The sequence below is a fragment of the Pseudophryne corroboree genome, chromosome 3, assembly GCF_028390025.1.
Source record: "Pseudophryne corroboree isolate aPseCor3 chromosome 3, aPseCor3.hap2, whole genome shotgun sequence".
Lineage (NCBI taxonomy): Eukaryota > Metazoa > Chordata > Amphibia > Anura > Myobatrachidae > Pseudophryne > Pseudophryne corroboree.
This window is the reverse complement of record NC_086446.1, coordinates 636005154-636027016: the sequence shown is the minus strand read 5'-3', so window position 1 is coordinate 636027016 and position 21863 is coordinate 636005154. Positions and strand designations below refer to the sequence as shown.

The 21863-nt window shown below is 42.5% G+C and overlaps 1 protein-coding gene and 1 long non-coding RNA gene across 4 annotated transcripts in view; one reads left to right on the top strand and one right to left on the bottom strand.

Annotated features, from left to right (window-relative positions):
- PCDH15 (protocadherin related 15) overlaps positions 1–21863 on the top strand; it is a 2278876-nt gene that overhangs the window by 1935798 nt on the left and 321215 nt on the right. For both annotated transcript variants that reach the window (XM_063961739.1, XM_063961738.1), the window contains exons 25-26: positions 8357–8466; positions 10939–11079. In XM_063961739.1, the coding sequence (XP_063817809.1) occupies positions 8357–8466; positions 10939–11079 (251 nt within the window). The remainder of the gene's footprint in view (positions 1–8356; positions 8467–10938; positions 11080–21863) is intronic.
- The window catches only part of LOC135056490 (uncharacterized), a 72569-nt gene that overhangs the window by 44034 nt on the left and 6672 nt on the right, over positions 1–21863 (bottom strand). The window lies entirely within an intron of this gene.

The window sequence follows — 21863 nt, the reverse complement described above, 5'->3', positions numbered from 1 at the left end:
CAATATTTAAGCAGTTTATTCTCAGCCTTGTGAATCGGCCCAGAGGAATACTGTTCAACAAGTTCAGAGGGTGATTGCTGGGAGAAAGAATGAAGCTACAGTATCACAATCCACATGTTTTTGTCTTTGTTTGACTTTGCACAACATTAACTTATTGTAAACAGTAGTGTGGAAGTATAACTTATGATCATGAGTATGCCTTGGGAACCTTTGCAAATTCAGCATTGTGTAACTAGTTATTAAGTAGGACCATGTCTGTGTCAGTCTTGAAGTTGGTCCATATGGAATCCTTCCACCATGGTAGTGCATTGTATCTGTAAAATATGCTGGGCTTCAAAGCAAAAATATGTTTAGGCATAAAATATATACTTTGTATAATTAAGTAACATTGCTGCAATGTAAGAGGTATCTAGTAAGATTTCATCTATATTAAAAAAACAACAACTTTTCATTAACCACAGCACACCTGGACAATGTCCTCAGATGCAATGTTCACCTGGTAACAGGTCAGGTGCAACAATCACCTAGTAACAGGTCAGGTGTAATCATCAACATTCTACTGCTATCCCATTAGTACATAGGGCCAGTGACGTGCGGTGGGGTGAGGCAGGTGAGGCAGAGCCTTTCCTGTCATACTAACGTTTGTGCCAGAGTTTTGACTGTATAAAGTATATGAAAAATACAAAGAATATGTTTGAAATATCTTCTTTGCATTATTCTAATAATTTTTATAGCCAAAACTCTGGAGCAAAAAGTCTATGGCAGGTAAGGCAGTGCCTCACCTGGCTAACTTTTCTGCACATCTCTGATCAAATCCTACCAAATTTCCAAGAGTTTATATTGCTGCACATGTGTATAATGCCCAGATGTATGTTTTGGCTCATATATTGCATGTAAATCTGGCTCTGGTGCTAGCCAGTGCCTCCTGAGCTATTTAGCTCACCGCACGTCCCTGCATAGGGGGTCATTCCGAGTTGATCGCTCACTAGCAACTTTTTGCAGCGCTGTGATTAGGTTAAATCTCAGCAAAACTGCGCATGCTTATCATTGCTCAGGCACGTCGTACGGGCACAAAGAAGATTGGTGCTGGGTGATGAATTTAACAAAGAATTCATTCGCACAGCCGATCGCAAGGTGATTGACAGAGAGAGGGCATTTGTGGGTGTCAACTGGACGTTTTCTGCAAGTGTTTGGAAAAATGCAGGCGTATCCAAGCGTTTGCAGGGCGGGTGTCTGACATCGATTCCGGCACCAAAAAGACTGACGTGATTGCAGTGACTGAGTAAGTCCAGAGCTACTTAGAAAATGCAAAAAACTTTTTTGTGCCGTCAGCTGCAAAAGCTTTCGCACACTCGCAAAGCTAAAATACACTCCCCCATAGGCGGCTGCAAAAAGTTGCTAGCGAGCGATCAACTCAGAATGACCCCTATAGTTTCCAAATCTTGACCATTATAGTCCAGGTTTTAAGGATATATATGCTTAAGCACAGTTAGCTTAATTAGTACCTCAGTCAATTTGATATAACCATCTGGAATCAACTATGGCTATCCTTAAAAAAAACCTGGACCATAATGTCAGACTTGTAAACCTGGGTTAGGACAATAATGTCAGTGAGAAAAATATGATAAATGTTTATTCATCAACTCATTAAGTTTATAGTGGATAATCTAACAAATCAGAAGTCTTGGTCATTGACAATTTGGGGGCAGTTGGTAATGATATCCACAAATTACCAAAGAAATAGTTTTAAAGCCATCACCAACTTTTTTCCTCATACCATAGAGGTGCACAATAATCTGTGCGATGTTGGGATACTAAATTTCTCAGTGTTGTGCACAGCTGCACATCATGGCCACAAATAAGAAAAATGATTCCCTTAGGGCAGACGTTCTCAAGTGCAGTCCTCAAGGCATCCCCTCATTCAGATTTAACCATACATGCTAAGTCATGGATAAACTTAAAACCTGGACTGTTGGGGTGCCTTGAGGACCATGGGGCAGATGTATTAAACCTGGAGAAGGCATAAAGAAGTGATAAAGCTGTGATAAGTGCAAGGTGATAATGCACCAGCCAATCAGCTCATAAGGGTCAACTTACATATTGGAGCTGATTGGCTGGTGCGTTATCACCTTGCATTTATCACTGGTTTGTCACTTCCTTATGCCTTCTCCAGGTTAATACATCTGCCCCCATGTTTGAGAACCTATGCCTTAAGGTGAAGTTGCTGCTAATAAGGGAATATTTGTGAAAATTCAATACTCAAGAGACTAGGGGGGTCAATCCGAGTTGATCGCTCACTAGCTAGTTTTAGCAGCCATGCAAATGCTATTCCGCCGCCCACTGGGAGTGTATTTTAGCTTAGCAGAAGTGCGAACAGTTGTATCGCAGAGCGCCTGCAAAAAAAAATTGTGTCGTTTCAGAGTAGCTCAAAACCTACTCAGCGCTTGTGATCACTTCAGACTATTCAGTTCAAGGTGTGACGTCACAAACCCGCCCAGCATTCGGACAGCCATGCCTGCATTTTTCCTGGCACGCCTGCGTTTTTCCACACACTCCCTGAAAACGGTCAGTTGCCACCCAGAAACGTCCACTTCATGTCAATCACTCTGCGGCAAGCAGTGCGACAGAAATGCATCGCTAGACCCTGTTCAAAACGACATCGTTCGTTGTGTTCGTACGTCGCGCCTGTGCATTGCGCCGCACTGACGATTTTAAGCCTGATCACTGCGCAGCGAACAAATTCAGCTAGCAATCAACTCAGAATGACCTCCTAGGTCTTTCTACGCCTTACTCAGTGGTTCCCAAATGTTGTCCTCATGACATCCTAACAGTCCAGGTATTGGGGATTTCCCTACATGTGCACAGATGGTATAATCAAACTGACTAAGGCACTAATTAGGTCACCTGTGCATAAGCATGGATATCCTTAAAACCTGGACTGTTGGAGTGCCTAGAAGACTGCGTTTGGGAACCACTGTACTAGATGATTGTATCCAGAAAGGTCAAATTACTATGGTATTTCCCTTAGTATAGATAATAATCACATGTTGTTTATACAGTATGTAAATGTGATATTGCAAAATAAATATGGGTGAAGCTATAGAAATTGAATGAAAAAAAAACATATTTCTGCAGTAAACTATATTTAATCAGAAAGCTGCATCAAACTAACCCGATTATGGACTAATGTATGCAAAACTACATGAAGAGTTCCATAAAAATAGAAGAGCACCGCTATGCTATTGCAGTAGAACTAAAGACTGTCATGTGTTGCTACAGTACATTGTAGTTATCAGAATAGCTACAATATGAAACACTTGTGGCCACCAGGGCCGTAACTAGGTGTGTGCCAATGGTGCTTTGTCCACAGCGCAAATACACTAAGGGCACACCATCTGGCAGCACACCCGCACGGCCGCTGTCTATGCTACACTCACTCCTGCCGCTGCCTTCCGTCTCCCGCAGCCACAAGGGAGCACTGCTGCTGCCAGCTTCTGGAACTGTCAGTGCCAGGATCAGATGATCCGTCCCCCCTGCAGTGTCTCCCAACTCGGTAGAGACGTGATGTCGTCTCTCCCAGCTGACTCTTACACTGCCCTGTGCCCTGCCTGCACCGCGAATAGCTGCTTTAGATGGGGAGGAGGAGAAGGAGGCAATCCATGTCATCCAGCTCATCCTCATAGTCTCACAGTGCAGCAGCAGCCCAGCGCAGCACAAGCACAGGGTGTGGTGCAAAACTGCAAAAAGGTGCTTAGGTGACTTTTCCCTCACCTGCCCTCACTTGAGGGTGGTGAATGGTATGTAAAATAAGATTTTTTTTCAATTTTATATAAATATAATTTTGTAAGTCCAGTTATTGGTGGGGCAGTCTCTCTCTCTCTCTCTCTCTCTCTCTCTCTCTCTCGGACTCTGCCTGCCTAATGTGTAAAAAGGGGAACTCTGCAGCCATAATGTGTAAAAAGGGGGACTCTGCCTGCCATAATGTGTAAAAGGGGATCTCTGCCTGCCTAAAGTGAAAAAAAGGGGACTCTGCTGCCTAATATGTAAAAAGGGGGACTCTGCTGCATAATGTGTAAAAAGGGGATTCAGCCTGCCTAATGTGTAAAAAGAGGACTCTGCTGCCATAATGTGTATAATGGGGGACTCTGTTGCCATAACATGTTAAAAGGGGGACTGTGTCTGCCTAACGTGAAAGGGGTCTGTGCTGCAATAATGTGTAAAAATGGGGACTGTGCCTGCCTAATGTGTAAAAGGGGGACTCTGCTGCCATAATGTGTAAAAAGGGGGACTCTGCTGCTGTAATGTGTAAAAAGGGGGACTATGCTGCCACGATGTGTAAAAAGGGGGACTCCACTGTTGTAATGTGCAAAAAGAAGGACTCTGAATATGGGGGGTAATTCCAAGTTGATCGCAGCAGGAAATTTTGTAGCAGTTGGGCAAAACCATGTGCACTGCAGGGGAGGCAGATATAACATGTGCAGAGAGAGTTAGATTTGGGTGGATTATTTTGTTTCTGTGAAGGGTAAATACTGGCTGCTTTATTTTTACACTGCAATTTAGATTGCAGATTGAACTCACCACACCCAAATCTAACTCTCTCTGCACATGTTACATCTGCCCCCCCTGTAGTGCACATGGTTTTGCCCAACTGCTAAAAAATTTCCTGCTGCGATCAACTTGGAATTACCCCCATGGTATTAATAAACACCACTATGCATGTGATAAGTGACAGGATGCATCGCATACAATATGCCAAGCATGATACAGCCCATCCTTTGTGACATATAAGGATGACAGCTTTATGTAACATGGCAGAAGTCATACTCTTGCAGAAGGGAAAGTTTCCAGTGATTTGTACAGCTGAAGTGCAAAGAAGTGATGACTGCAAAGTGGAAACAATAGATTAACTGCCTAACAGCCATAGGCCATAAACTTAAGAGCAGCTTCCTAATGTTATCATGATTAGCCAGTGCACATAGAATACTTTATAAAAAGCAGTAGCTGCTTGAAAGGGAAAATTACAAGGAAATATTTTCTAAAAACCACCAGAAGTCCAGTTGAACAACTTCTGGTCTTTATACGCTTGGACGTTTGTGTGTTAATGAGCTCTAAGACCCCAAGAACAAAGACCTACAGCATTTTCACCAGCAAAATAAAATTGACCAAAAAGAAAAAAAATCTAATGATTGGCGAAGACTATAAAGTCTGATGAGCATAAATAAAGTGATATTAAATTATATAGTTATACAAAGACCAGAGTAGTAACATCTAATCGGCCAGAATATAAATTAGAAGAACATGGCTCAAAGAGCACCGTAACCCAACCAGATATATGACAGGAGATGAAAAGACTATCTACGTAAAACATAAGTGAATTAAAGCAGCTGCAATTGGGATATCCAGACCTGGGAACCATGATGAAACCAATATGTTAAGCCATTTTTGAGTGTGAGTGTTAGGATAATGTTTATTCATACATTTATCGAATCAAACTGCTTTAGTATGCAGTATATGTTTTGTAGTCTTGTTAAGTTGGTAATAAAGTTTTTGGTAACATTTATGTTGCTGTATTATAAGGAGCATGTTATAAAATTTGCTCTATAATAAAAATGTCTCCTTTAAATTCAGCATGCCAGGGCAATTACCTGAATTATCTGCTTATCAGAAGTGTACATTATAGGAATGTATGAATCCCACAAGACTAAGTTGACAGCACCACTTGGATATTAGCAGATACTATAGATTTAGAGTGAATCTCTATGATGGTGTGCACAATGTATAAGAGATGAAATTAAGATTTAATTGCTGTTGGACATTCTATTTCTCTGGAGGGCATAAAGTCATTCTAAATATGGTGAACAGGTATCTATGAAGTGGGTATTATTCTCTATGCGTCACAGTTTTCCTGTTTAGTCAGACAAAGGATAAGATGTGTTTGAACCACTGTCTTCTGATCAATAAAGTAATTAGTGTTTAATGGCGATCGTTCCACCAAACAGAACTTAATATTTACTTACAAAAATGAATCAATGTCTCTGGACTACTAATATATTTCCTGAATAATATTATTGTCAGATTTAATTGTGCAATTAAAGTCATATTCCTATGTCCTCGTGTAAATTTAGTGGGGTGGAATAAGTGATAAACCAAATTTTATAGTACATTTAGAAAATTACATTGAATTAATAATGGATGATTAATACATTTGATTTTACTGAGGAAACAAATGTCTTAATTCCAATGACTATGCATTAAAGATAAAGTCTATTGATTTTAATGGGACTTCTCTTTATTAGCACAAGTCAAATATTCTATAGCTGGACAATCCAACTGACGGACACAGGAAGAAAATGTATTTGAAAAGTGTAGTAAAAATTATGTTTGAAATTACTTGCCTCCTAGGGATCACTTCACATATGAGAAGTGAAAGGCATCAGCAGTGCAATATCTGTTTCTTTGGCATATATTAAGCATCGATCAGGTGAACTAAACCAGTAAAGTGTCCCAATATCCTAATAAGGCAGTACTTTAGTATTACAGATTTTTGCATAGATGAACTATTAAAAATGATTGAGTTTTCTTGGACAAGAGCAGCAGTATCAGGATGGATTATGCAGGCCCTTCAATAAATCTGGTTGCAGGATGCCAATGTAGTTTAAGAATAATGTATCTCGAGTTCATATTTTTGTATCATAAACCCACAATTATGTACAATATGGATGTATTTGTTTAAAGGTGCAGTCCTGATGCTATTGTCAGTTATCATTTTAAAATGACCACGGAGATCCTTGCAGCTTCATTTTGGTCCAGCACCCACATCCCCCTCCATGTTAAACAGCCCAGCACTCTGTGACACATATGGCAGATGCAAAGAACATTTCATGGTCAAACCTCTGAAAATGCTGTTATCAGATGCAGGGGTGCCAGGAGCAGGGGTGCCGGGAGCGCTGCAGAGTCTGAACTCTAGAGGGCTCAGACTCTACAGCGCATGCGTAGATCTCTGGGAAATGGTGCAGCAGCCATTTTCCCAGTGATTTCTCTACTGCGCATGCACAGTAGTCTGAAAATGGCCACTGCACCATTTTCACAGGGTTTTAACAGCTCTGGTAATGAGGGACTATGGAGGGTTGAGTATTAAAAAATGGGTGCAGCGTGTGTGTGTCCCCTGTACTCAGGGGCCCATGGGCATAGCACACACTGCACCCATTATAGATACTCCAGTGATCAGAGGTTTGGTGCTTTTCGCATATGCACCAATACAAGGGCTGCTTAATATTCAGCAAACTCTGAAAACAGAATGTCTTTGTTGTTCACTTGCGAGAACCAATACCATATTCAGATGATGCTTGTTCTCAGAGCCCCACTCCTTCATACGGGTAGGAGGAAAAGGGGTCTCGGAGAGAGAGATACAAGCAGATAACACCACTGCTCCCTCACAGTGCGACTTTTGGTTGTGCACACATGTGACCTTAGGCTACGCATGTGCAGTTGACAGGACAGACACTGGTAAGTGTCGCTGCTACTTCTGTGGCATTGATATTGATCACGGGGGCAGATGCTTTTCAGAGCAGTTGTCGAAATATTGAATTGCTCCTGTACTTTCTATAGGTAACCACTGCCAGAATTTGCTGTGAGTCAATTTGCTGTCAACAATGTCAACATAATCTCAGTGACCATATCATGAACATACCGACATTACAACCATGTCACATTCTCATGTCAACATACTGAATGTCAACATTGTCAGCAAAGACAAAATATACCAAACCCATTAATAAGTAGAAATACTCTGGAATCATTTTTTCTTCAATAAACCTATCAGTAGACCCAATGGAAAGCCACTGAAATACTCTGAGAATATACAAACTCCACACATATAACCAAGGTCCAGAATTGAACTCATGATATCAGTACTGCTCTCATGACCTCAGTATTTCCACTTCACAATGGATAGCATTGTTGTACCGCACATTTTTGCATCATGGGTACAACTCCTACCAAGGTCCTATCTGTTTGGACTATGAATATTCTCCATGTGTTTGCAAAAATAAAAAAAGCAAAAGAGAAGATGACTGATTTAAATGATATGTTTCTGACAGAGGAAACCTTATGCAATTGAAAGCAATTAAATAACAGTTTATAAAGTGTACTGTAGGTATACTATTTTATTGTAAGTGTACTTGTTATTTTAACTTTACAGATGACCTTGAATTTATACTGTGTGTCTTTATTTCTTCTATACATCTCTCTGTTAATGTATACAAATGTATGGCAAATCAATACTGTCAGAGCAGAACAACAGATGAATGTAGCATGTAGTGTGCATGTAATCATGCTAATGTGCTCTCTTTTACAGGCCACCTCCAGTGAGTGAAGCTGCCCCAATTGGTACCACAGTTACTGTGGTATTGGCTGCTGCACAAAACCAGACCATGGTGTATTCCATCATCTCAGGGAATGATCAAGGTGCAGTATGTCCTTTTTTTTCCTCTCAACTAAAGCAAGAACGTGGCTTTTCAGATGTTGATTTATTATACTGAAAGAAATAGTTATTTTTAAAAAGCTACAGTTATTTTTTCTTATATATATTTTTATTTGCTAACGTTTCCAAGGACCATCTTGATTATCAGAGTTAATATTCTAAGCATAGCGGACCATCAGTTCGGTTTACAAATTACAGTTCTATAGTACATTTAAAATAATGCTCAAGAATGAAATGAGGTCTTTGATGGTGTTTAATTTATGTGTGATATATGCTCCGTGCACACTGGAAGAGCTGCCATTGTTTAGTGGAAACAATCCCCAGACACCAGACTGGGAAGGCAGCGAGGAAATTGTCCAGAATGAGAGATAAAGAGAAAATTTACAACTGGGAAAAGTTATTCACATGTATAATAAAGAGAAGAAGTTTGCACGTACATGCCAGAAATGATTAATGGCACCATTTTGTTTCTGTAAGTGTTGTGACATTAATAGAAATCCCACTGAACCAAGGTTCATTCAGCACCAAAAGGTTTATTATTTGTATTGTTTTGCATAGAAAAAAATGATATCCGGATGATAGATAGACAAAGTCTAGTTAGACAGTCCATAGATAGACACTATATGTTGGAAGACATTGGGTTGACAGGGTCAAAAGGTCAACGTAAAAATGTGGACATAAAAAAGAAAAAGTAGACACTTTCTTTTCCAATTTTACATGTTTTTGGACTTTTTCATACCTTCTCTATCCATGTCGTCATAGAGTTGACAAAACTATCCACACAAGCCCCAAAAATGCAAAAAAATGGTGTCTACTTTTTTATGTCGACCATTTTCATGTCGACCTTTTGACCCTGTCGTCCTTTTGTACTGTATACTTTTATCAGGTCTACCTTTTGACCCTGTTGACCTTTTGACTGTCTAACATGTGGTGCCTATCTATTGACTGTCTAACTAGACACTGTCTATCTGTTATACCATAGTCGAAAAAAACTTAAAACTGACTCTTCTTCTGTGTAGTGGAAAAATGAACCTTATTATTTCCCATGCCATTTTCTTATTTGCTATAATTGGATCTCAAATTAACACTGAGATATGCCCAACATTTTCTACCCCCCCCCCCCCCACACACACACACACACACACACACACACACACACACACACACACACACACACACACACACCCAGGGGCAGATTGAGAACTGAAAGTGGCTCAGGAAAAATGGGCAGCACCAGAGGTATACTGTGTAACCATGGCGGCAGCACTACTGCTCATATGTCAACAAACAAAACAGGCCTTGCATGCTCCATTGGCCCACTGGTAATCTTCCCTGTAAACCCTATGGCCAATCCGCCCCTGCATTTCACCAACTCATCTTCTGTAGGGGGTGTGACCTAATAAGAAAAGTATTATCACTCCCTCACCCCCCAAAATATATAAAAAATACAGTATGCACCCTGCGCATTTCAGCCAGGGGCATATACAGTGCGTGGGGAACGATCAGTGCAATTTCTCAGATGCCCTCTCCCCCACACATCATGCAGGCAGAGGAGCCTGGGTAGTTAGTACCCACTACGCCATCCCCTCAGTGCCCCTGCCTAAACCCATTATATGTACTACATTACATCCAGGAGGAGATGGCTACCCAAAATAAAAACATTGAAGCCCACATTTTATGTTTTTCAAGTAGCTGGGAACAGTTGCTGTAAAATAAAGGGAGTGTACAGTATATATTTTATTATCAAATTAATTTGTAATACTGTACATGTACACACAGTGCAGCTTTCATCTACAGTAAAATAAAATGTTACTATGAGACATTTGTCACAAATAATCTAAGCATATATAATTTCCATGAATTGTATACGTAGGATTTTTGACTTTTATGTTACAAGAACACACATTATAGCACTGAACACTAGTAGTATTACTGTAACACATAACATAAGCACAATTATTAATGACATATTGTATAAAATTAGGTAAAGTGTCCTTTGATATGTATTATGGAATAAAGGAACCATGTATAAATATGGGTAGATTCTATGAAAATGTTCCTCTCATGCACAACTAGCTGAATGACAAGGGTCTGATATTTCCAGTCCTGCTATTTTAACCAACCGGTATTCACAACACATTTTAAGGTCTGAAGAATTTCGGAATTAAAATTATATTTTATTTTACAGAGTGTTTTATATATAAACAAGTTGTATTTTACAACATTGTACAGAATCCAAAATATTTATTTGTATTGACTTATTTATTCATTTTCGGGCTGTATTGCTACATGTTGCTTTGTATATACCATACTGTTGTTATGTATATACCATACTGTACAGATGAACTGTAGGAAGAATAATTAATGTTGGTAGATAGGGAATTCAGGGTAAAAAAAGCTGCATAATGTTTCTTTTTAGATCTTTTTAAACTCCTCTTTTCTTCAATGTACTGTAGGTATGTTTGCCATTGATAACATCACAGGGGTTATCTCGGTCATAAAGCCTCTGGACTATGAAAATACTACAAGCTATGAACTTAGAATTCAAGCTGATTCTATGCAAGTGGCTAGATTTAATCTGCGAGCAGCCTCTAAAAGTAAGTTACAGTTCATTTACTGTGAAAGTGATGTTTCTCATCATAAATTTAAGAACATGTTTAAAGGCATTTCTATCTTACGAAGGACAGCATGCCCTGACTGTTATGTGATTATATGCTGGGTTGTTTTTAAACCTAGGACAAATATATTTCCTAACTATAGGAAAGGACCAAAAATATGTCACCACTGTTGAGGATATCACCTACAGTTAATGTAGCCTATGAATTCTATTATACAGCAGCCATATTAATTATCCCTTTTTCTGCATCTGCTTGCCAGTGTTCTCAAACAGTGTTTTCACTCATCAGCAGCAAAGACCTTTATTTTCATTAGACCAACAGAACCAATGACTTTTGTAGCCTGAACAAAATGTTATCCAAGGAGTTTGTGCGCACCTGCTTATTGGCTATATGTATATCTGTAATATAATCTTAAATGATGACCTGTCTCCATCATACGCCATCCCCCTCCCCCAGAAATGTCTCTCACTGCTACCATGGGACAAAGAACTTGTACTGTATATAAAATATAGACTCACAAGACTCCAGAAACTGCTTTTCACAACTGACCGTTTCTCTTACATCCTAGAGGATGCTGGGGTCGACATTAGTACCATGGGGTATAGATGGGTCCCTTGGGAGCCATGGGCACTTTAAGAGTTTAATGGTGTGGGCTGGCTCCTCCCTCTATGCCCCTCCTACCAGACTCAGTTTAGAAAATGTGCCCGGTGGAGCCGGTCACAGCTAGGGGAGCTCCTAGGAGTTTTTCTAGTTTTATTGTTTTTTCTAAGAGTTAGGTACAGGAAGGCTGCTGGCGAGAGCCTCCTGCTTCGTGGGACTTAGGGGGGGGAGTAGGAACCAACTCTAAAAGTTAATGGTTCTCTATCTCCAATGACAGGACACTGAGCTCCTGAGGGTGATGATCGCAAGCCCACGAGGCGACCGCTCACTTCCGCAGCACGGCCACCACCCCCTAACAGAGCCAGAAGATGGAGTGGTGAGTATGACGCCGGCGCCCCAGTAAGCGGGACACCGGCGGGAATGGCAGCATAAGGGTAGGAGCGCAGCTCTGACAGGCTGCGCTCCGGAGGGCTCAGCGGTACTTGAAGTGCGGCGCTGTAAGGGGCACCCTGGGCCAGCGCACATACCCTACACTGGTCACAGATGCTAACAGGGGCTGATCCCATTGTTAGCAGCCAAATCACCTCAGGCCAGTATAATCACTAAAAGCGAGAAGACGCACCATTACAGGGGTTGGGGCTTCTTCCTCAGAGCGGATCTAGCACTCACCAGCGCCATTTTCTTCCTGCAGATCACACAGAAGAGACGCTGACAGGGAGCGCTGCACTCCACATAACTCCAGCATACCTCTGTGGTACCAGGGTGTTATAGACCGGGGAAGAGTGACATATTAGCGGTTTAATCTATTAAGGTTATTCAGTCAGCGCCGGCTGTTTACTGTATAAACTGCCTACTGGGGCGCTGTATGGCTGGCTCCATATACTCTATGTCTATCTGAAAGTACTCTGGGGGAAACTGTCTGCATTTTTCTGTGTGTGTGTGTCTGTGTGTTTGTATAGCTCACATAAACATGTCTAGGAACTCTGTATCCTGTGCTGCAGAGTGTGTATCTTCTCCTGAAGAGTCTATTCCATGTACTCAGGACTGTAATATACTGTTTCAGCCTTCTGAATCTGAACACCCATCAATGGATTCTATTAGAGGAATGATATCCCAGATTTCATCTCGGATAGCTCAAAATGAGACTGAAACACAGGTTTTGAAAAAGTCTGTTGAGGTTTTGTCGTATTCAGCTCCCAATACCTCTTCAAAGGCCCCAATTATTTACCCTAAGAAGCGTGCTCTTGCCCTGATAACGCAAGCTCAAAAAAACCTCTTTATATCAGGCGCTAATATTAATTGTTATAAAAAAGCCCTTTTGGATATAATAAAACTCAGCTGCAAAAAGTTAATGACCTGGGGTTAACAGGTCAAATAAATTACACTGGACCACCCAAGTGCAATTAACCACAGAACTCCAATTTATAATAACTCTTGCGCTATAATTATATAATTACAAGATATGACTGACAAGAATAACAGACTCCTATTAAATTAAAAATATATTTAATATTGTATGAATTATCATGTATCATAAAACAAGACCGGTCTTAAAAGTTTAAACATCAAAAAATGACAAGTATATATACTTTCTAATAAATGATTATGCTTAAGTCCACCTCCATTTATTAGAAAGTATATATACTTGTCATTTTTTGATGTTTAAACTTTTAAGACCGGTCTTGTTTTATGATACATGATAATTCATACAATATTAAATATATTTTTAATTTAATAGGAGTCTGTTATTCTTGTCAGTCATATCTTGTAATTATATAATTATAGCGCAAGAGTTATTATAAATTGGAGTTCTGATAACGCAAGCTGACATGGATACCGACTCTGATACAGGGGACGGTGATAGGGATATGCAGGGGGGAGATGCATCCCTTGCTAAGGGGGTGCAACTCATGATTGAGGCTATTAGGGACATTTTACACATTACTGATAAAGGTACCTGAGCAAGTAGAGGAGGCTTATTTTACTGATAATAAGAAATCCTCTCTTACATTCCCTGCGTCTAAGGAATTAAACACATTGTTTGAAAAATCCTGGGAAAAACCGGAGAAAAATTCCAGATCCCAAAAAGGGTTCTCATTTCTTTTCCTTTCCCTGAGGAGGACAGGAAAAAGTGGGAAATCCCGCCTGTAGTGGACGCTTCTGTGTCTAGGTTGTCTAAGAAAGTGGTTTTACCTGTCCCAGGGTCCACCACTTTAAAAGAGCCAGCTGACCGTAAGATTGAGACTACACTCAAATCATTAAACACAGCTACTGGCGCAGCTATAAGGCCCACTATTGCTTGTGCGTCGATTTCTAAAGCCATAGTAAAGTGGTCAGGCACATTACTAGAGGAATTAAATTCTATGGATAGAAGTAACATTTAATTGTTCTTACGTCACATACAGGACTCTGCAGGTTTCATGGTGGAGGCCATGAAGGACCTTGCTCATCTCAATGCGGGGGATTCTTCCATGGCTGTCTCGGCATGCAGGGGTCTCTGGCTGCGCCAATGGTCTGCGGATGCAGAATCCAAGAAGAGTGTGGAGAACTTAAGGTGCATACACACGGAGCGATATAACTGAGCGATTTTGACTATATAGTCAAAATCGCTCAGAAAGTTAGTGCAGATCGCTCCGTGTGTACACAGGCAGCGATAGCGATGCGCGTCCCCGCCAGGTCGCTATCGCTGGGAAAAATAGTCAGTGCAGGCAAGTCAATTTTGGCTATGTCGCTGGGAAAGTTAGTTAAAATCGCTAGAGGCCAGCGATTTTTCCCAGCGATAGCGATGTTGCGGGCGGCGGCGGGTGGTGGCGGCGGTGCGGGCGGCGGCGGGTTGCGGTGGCGGTGTGGGCGGCGGCGGGTTGTGGCGGCGGTGCGGGCGGCGGCGGGTTGCGGTGGCGGTGTGGGCGGCGGCGGGTTGAGGCGGTGGTGCGGGCGGCGGCGGTGCGGGCGGCGGAAATTTACCTTTATCTTGCAGAGTTTGGCAGCGAAGCGGTACCAGTTTCAAAAATGGCGCCTTAGCGTCATTTTTGAAATTCAAGATGGCCGCCGTGAGCCAATCATGGCTCGCTGCGTCATCGCCCCGCCCCCTCCCGCTGACTTATATAAGTCAGCGTGAGGCAGCGGCTTTCAGTCCGACGGCGGAGGAGGAGCGGAGAAGAGCTCCTGAAGACTGAAGACGCCGTGGAAGTCCTGGATGGGCGGCGGCTATGCAAAAGAGCTTAGCAGCCGCCGCCCACCAGGTGAAGACGCCGGAGCAAGACCCCAGAAGCCCTGGGGAGGTGGCGCCCCCCCAGGTGAAGACGCCGGAAGCCCTGGGATGGCGGCGGCCATGCAAAAGAGCTTAAAGGCCGCCGCCCCCAGGTGAAGACCCAGTTTAATAAAGGATTTTTTAAAGAATGTGTCGTGTTTTTTTTTCAATATTTTCTTTACAGGTGGACTACTGGTGCCAGCGGGCCCTTTATGTCCGGGCATGCTGGCACTTGTGGTTCTCCAAGTGCCAGCATGCTGGGGCAGGCTTGCTGGGACCTGTAGGCCACCTGTAAAGAACAATATTACTATTGAAAGGCTATCAGCCTCCCATCCACCGCCCACGGATGGGGGGGACAGCCTCGGGCTTCACCCCTGGCCCTTGGGTAGCTGGAGGGGGGGACCCCTTGATTTAAGGGGTCCTCACTCCTCCAGTGTACCCCGGCCAGGGGTGACTAGTTGGGGGGGGTAATGGCACGGCCGCAGGGACCAATATAAAAGTGTCCCCCGGCTGTGGCATTATCTCCCTGACTAGTGGAGCCCGGTGCTGGTTTGAAAAATACGGGGGACCCCTATGTCTTTTGTCCCCCGTATTTTTTAAACCAGGACCGGGCGCAGAGCCCGGTGCTGGTTGTCTAAATATAGGGGAACCCTACTCATTTTTTCCTCTGTATTTTAACAACCAGGACTGGCTCAAAGAGCCCGAGGCTGGTTTTACATAGGAGGGGGCACCCCACGCAAAATTTTTTTTTTTACTTTTAGCTATTTAAATACCAGCCACCCTGTAAAATCATCCTATATATGACACTCATCCCCTTATTTAAATGAGATAGTCAAAATCTCCCATAGCCAAAATCTCCCATAGCCAAAATCTCTTGCATAGTTAGACAAAATCTCTGGTAAAGTTAGTCAAAATCTCCTACTGCCAGTTCAAGGGAAAAGTTAGTCAAAATCTCTCATAGTCAAAATCTCTCCGTGTGTATGCACCTTTACCCTTCACAGGTCAGGCTCTGTTTGGGGAAGCGTTAGATGCGTGGATCTCCATGGCAACTGTGGGTAAGTCGACATTTCTTCCCTCAGCTGCACCACCTCCTAGGAAATCTTATCCTATGTCTACAATGCAGTCCTTTTAAACCGCAAAAGTTAAAAAGTCCAAACCCACTTCCACTTTCTTTAGAGGAGGTTGGGTGAAATCCAGAAAGCCTGCACCAACAGGTTCCCAAGAACAGAAACCTGGTTCTGCTTCCTCAAAATCCTCGGCATGGTGGTGGACCTCCCAGCCTGGAGATCGGGCAGGTAGGAGCAAGATTGAAAGTTCGGCCATGTCTGGGCATCATCAGGCATAGACGCCTGGGTACCTGCCATATTCTTCAAATCAGGCTTACCAGCTTTGCTGACAGAAAGTGCTATCCTACAGGAAGCCATTCAAAAATTTCCAAAGTCAAATGTCATTGTTCCAGTTCCACCTCACCTAGCAAACAAGGGTTATTACTCAAACCTGTTTCTGGTACCGAAACCGGATGGTTCGGTCAGGCCAATATTGAACCTAAATTCGTTGAACCCTTATTTGAAGGAATTCAAGTTCAAGATGGAGTCTCTGATAGCGTTGATCTCAGGTCTTGAGGAGGGGGAATTTCTGGTATCCCTGGATATCAAGGATGCGTACCTTCACATTCCGATCTGGGCACCTCACCAGGCTTATCTAAAATTTGCGCTGCTGGACTGTCACTACCAGTTCCAGGCACTGCCGTTTGGCCTCTCCATGGCACCAAGGGTGTTTACCAAGGTCATGGGGGAGATGATGCTACTCCTCCGCAAGCAGAGTGTGAACATAATTCCTTATCTGGACGATCTGCTGATAAAAGCGTCTTCCAGGGAGAAGCTGTTGCAGAGCATTGCTCTCTCAACTCAAGTACTCCAGGATCATGGATGGATCCTGAATCTTCCAAAGTCGCATCTGGAGCTGACAAGACGACTGTCCTTCCTGGGGATGATCCTTGACATGGAAGTACAGAAGGTGTTTCTGAAAGTTGGTGATACAAACAATGGTCCGGGATGTCCTGAAGCCAGCCCGGGTATCGGTTCATCAGTGCGTTCACCTTCTGGGGAAGATGGTTGCCTCCTTCGAGGCTCCACAGTACAAAAGTTTTCATGCACGGTCTTTCCAACTGGATCTCCTGGACAAATGGTTGGGATCTCATCTTCACATGCACCAGAGGATACGTCTGTCACCAAAAGCCAGAATCTCGCTCCTCTGGTTGCTGCAAACTTCTCACCTACTAGAGGGCCGCAGGTTCAGGATTCAGAATTGGATCCTCCTAACCACGGATGCAAGTCCCAGAGTTTGAGGAGCAGTTACCCAAGAGGAAAACTTCCAAGGAAAGTGGTCAAGTCTGGAATCCATCCTTCCGATAAACATTCTGAAACTAAGGGCCGTGTACAACGGTCTTCTACAAGCGGCACATCTTCTGAAAGATCAGGCCATTCAAGTTCAGTTGGACAATGTAATGACCGTGGCCTACATAAACCAACAGGGTGGAACGAGGAGCAGAGCTGCAGTGTCAGAGGTAAAAATAATCATCCTCTGGGCGGAAAAGCACGCACTGGCGCTGTCAGAAATCTTCATTCCGGGAGTGGACAACTGGGAAGCGGACTTCCTCACCAGACACAATCTCCATCTGTCCATCCAGTAGAGTGGAGCCTTCATCCAGGAGAGTGGAGTGAAGGGCTTGGTACGCGGGTCTTCTGGAGTTACTGCTGAAAGATCCGAGGCCTCTTCCTCTTCGAGAGGACCTTCTGCAACAGGGGTCATTTGCTTATCAACACTTGCCATGGCTATGTTTGACGGCATGGAGGTTGAATCTTAGCTCGGAGAGGCATTCTTTACAAAGTTGTTCCTACCCTGATACAGGCTAGGAAAGGAGTAACGTCTAAACACTACCATCAGATTTGTAAAAAGTACGTGTCTTGGTGTGAATCCAAGAAGTTTTCTACGGTGGAGTTTCAACTAGGATGGGTTCTCCTCTTTCTGAAAGCAGGTGTGGATGTGGGCCTGTGTTTGGGCTCCATAAAAGTCCAGATTTTGACCTTGTCCATTTTCTTCCAGAAACAATTTGTGGTCCTCCCTGAGGTTCAGACTTTCTTGAAAGGGGTTCTGCACATCCAATCGCCCTTTGTGCCTCCTACGGCACCTTGGGATCTTAATGTGGTGCTGCAGTTTTGCAGTCGGATTGGTTTGAACCTTTACAGGAGGTTGAGGTCAAGTTTCTTACTTGGAAGGTGGTCACACTATTAGCATTGGCATCTGCAAGACGTATGTCAGAATTGGGGGCATTGTTCTGCAAGAGCCCCTACTGGATTTTCCATGAAGATAGAGCTGAGCTCGGGACGCGTCAGCAATTTCTTCTGAAGGTTGTGTCGGCTTTTCATATAAACCAACCTATTGTGGTGCCAGTGGCTACTGACGCCTCAGTTACCTCAAAGTCCTTGGATGTTGTGAGGGCTTTGAAGATTTATGTGAGGAGAACTTCTCATCACAGAAAGTCGGACGCTCTGTTTGTTCTTTATGATCCCAACAAGATTGGATGTCCTGCTTCTAAGCAGATGATTTCTTGCTGGATCAGGTTTACTATACAGTATGCTTATTCTATGGCAGGCTTGCCGTGTTTAAAACCTGTTAAGGACCACTCTACTCGTAAAGTGGGTTCTTCCTGCCCGGGGTGTCTCGGCTTTACAACTTTGCCGAGTGACTACTTGGTCAGGATCGAACACGTTTGATAAGTTTTACAAATTCGATGCTTTGGCCCCTGAGGACCTAAAGTTTGGTCAGTCAGTTCTGCAGGAGCCACCGCGCTCTCCCTCCCGTACTGGGAGCCTTTGTACATCTCCATGGTACTAATGTGTACCCCAGCATCCTCAAGGACGTAAGAGAAAATAGGATTTTAATTACCTACCAGTAAATCCTTTTTTCGAAGTCCGTAGAGGATGCTGTGCGCCCGCCCAGTGCTTTGTTTTCCTGCATTTGTTACTTAATTAGGTACTGCATTGTTACTTGGTTAAGTACTGCATTGTTACTTGGTTAAGTACTATTGTTCAGCCGTTGCTGAATTGTTTCAATCTGGTTAGCTTGGTTTTTTGTTGTTATGTGTGAGCTGGTGTGAATCTTACTACTATCTGTGCATTTCCATCTCTCGAAGTATGTCCGTCTCCTCGGGCACAGTTTCTAGACTGAGTCTGGTAGGAGGGGCATAGAGGGAATATCCAGCCCACATTATTAAACTCTTAAAGTGCCCATGGCTCCCAAGGGACCCGTCTATACCCCATGGTACTAATGTGGACCCCAGCATCCTCTACGGACTACGAGAAAAGGATTTACCAGTAGGTAATTAAAATCCTAATTTTACAAACTACACAACCATGGATTCTCCAGAGTCAAATATTAGCAAAAGAATTGGTCCTATAGAGGAGCTCAGTGACTTTAAACTTACAATAGTACAGTCATAGGATAACAATTTTACAATAAGTCAGTTTGTATATTGTCCCTCATACATCTGCGACATATTGCCACCAGTTGCTGATCCCCCAATGGCCGGCCTGGGGAATCAGGAATATAAGACATGTTTAAAAATCCCTATTCCCCAATCCCGACAGAAAAAGGTCGAGATTGGCAAATCAGGAATTTTAAACATGGTTAATTTCCCCATTTCTCGATCGCCGATCATCAATGATTGGGGAATCAGGAAAATGGATTCCAGATGTAAGGGGGCTTTAAGTGCTGCCCCAGTCAACTCTTCATGCTGTTTTTGTGATTTGGAAATGTCTAGGAGCAACAACAGCTCAGCCACAAAGCGTTAGACAACACAAGCTCATAGAACAGGAAAGCTAAGTGCTGAAGAGCATACTGTAGTAATTATAAATAATCTGTCCTTAGTTGCAGCACTCACTACTAGTTCCAAACTGCCTCTGGGAGCAACTGACTCAGAATGGCGATTAGTGTTATCAATATTGTCAAAGAAAAGTAAGTCAGAATAAAAACTCAAATTCTGGAGCCTGCTGTCTGTATCCTATACTTCTAGTGATACTTGCCACTGAATTGTGCTCAATGGATTACATATGTTATCCCGGCGGACGGGATGGCAGCTGTCAATATCCCGGGATCCCGACAGCTGGCATTTTAACTGCTCAACATTTAATTCTTCTACCGCTAATGCAGCAGAAGGTTTACTGTAAAAATGTTACTATAGTTCTTATTTACAGTTGTTTTACTAGCTATATTTTAAGAATCATAATGTAGGAAGCCAATTAAAGAAATTATCCAGTACTGGTAGTTTGACAAGATTATCCTCCCTGTCCCCATCATTTCCTGTTTATAGTACTTAGAGAATATGCAAGGTGATACCAACTCTGAGCAGGTAAATCAAAGCCTGCTCAGGCTGAGATGTAATTAATGCAGAATCTAAATGAACAGGTTCCTCACATCTAACAAGATGTTACATATCTACGTGACCTAGAACGCTATGATGTTTTAGCACTAGAAAAGTTAAAGCTCCTTCTCTCCTATACCACAGCTACAAACATGTTCAAGGTCAGCCCCTGCCAAGGTACTGTACTAATAGGGGCATGATTGAAATAAAAGAGACTGCACAATGTGCTTTAAATGATGTATCACAGAATTATCACAAAGCATCTTTTATTCCATTCCTTTCCTCTGAAAGCAGGTTTGAAAATAAGTCACATTCACTTTTAATTTATGTAAATCAAATAAGTAATAAGGGAGCTGGTAAGTTTCACTGATTAAGCGTATGATGATGTATATTATGAGAATTCTGCTTACCCCATTTCAATTAACTAAAGTTAATGGGCAAAAAAAATTAATAGTATGGTAGGATCCATTTTAATTTGCTTGCTTCGGCTAACACGTATAAAGAACAACTTGCTATGCAAAGTGTATTTTTACTTTTTAATGGCTGCCAGAACTTTTCTGTAAGCATTTACATCTTACTATGATTATTTACTGTGAATATTATAATACTGAATACTGTAAGTTATTGCTAATGCATGTTAATCATTTAGAATTCTCACTTTCACCACAAGGGCTTTTAACAAAACAAATATATGTATATTTCTATACACAAGGACATTGATAGAACTTTGTGGGACCCATAGCAACATTTTAAAGGAGCCCTGTCCCAAAGTTTCTAGAGAGAGACCCATTTGAAGCTATTACTAAATGTATTCCCCATAATTTTCTGAAACATAGTAGTGCCATAGTTTATTGTAATGACCATAGTAGTGCTCTAGTTCATGTTATGTCACGTTGTAGGTCTGCCCGTACACATTATGTAAGACAGTACCCCCAATTCACATTAAGATACACAATGCTCCAGTTCTCACTATGCCACTCTATAGTGCCTCAACTTCATATTGTGCCACATTACAGTACCATAAGTCGTATTATGTAATATATGTAATATATGTAATAATATTATGTAATATTATAGTGCCTCCAGTACATATTATACCACATGGTCACAAACAGACATGGAACCTATATGCCACTAATGTTTGGAGCTGGCTAAACTTTGAACACAAAGTCCAAGTTCACCCCCCCCCCCTCCCCCACTACCTTCCACCGGCTAATCTGACTATGGGCCTGCTTCAGGCCCATAGTGAGATGTTTGTAGTCTGTGCATGCATCTGATCCTTACAGCACATGCATTCCCGATAGTTACCGCTAAGAGTGAGGAATTTGCATGCAGAGATAAGCAATTTCAGTGGGTGTTCCTGGGAGGTAGAAGGGTTGTGGTTACCCAGATGCTCACATGTTACCCACCAGTTGCAGTGGCACCAGTGGCCAGGGTCATTTCTAGGGCTGAGCGAGCAGTGCAATCGCATTGATTCCCTGCGGCCAGTGT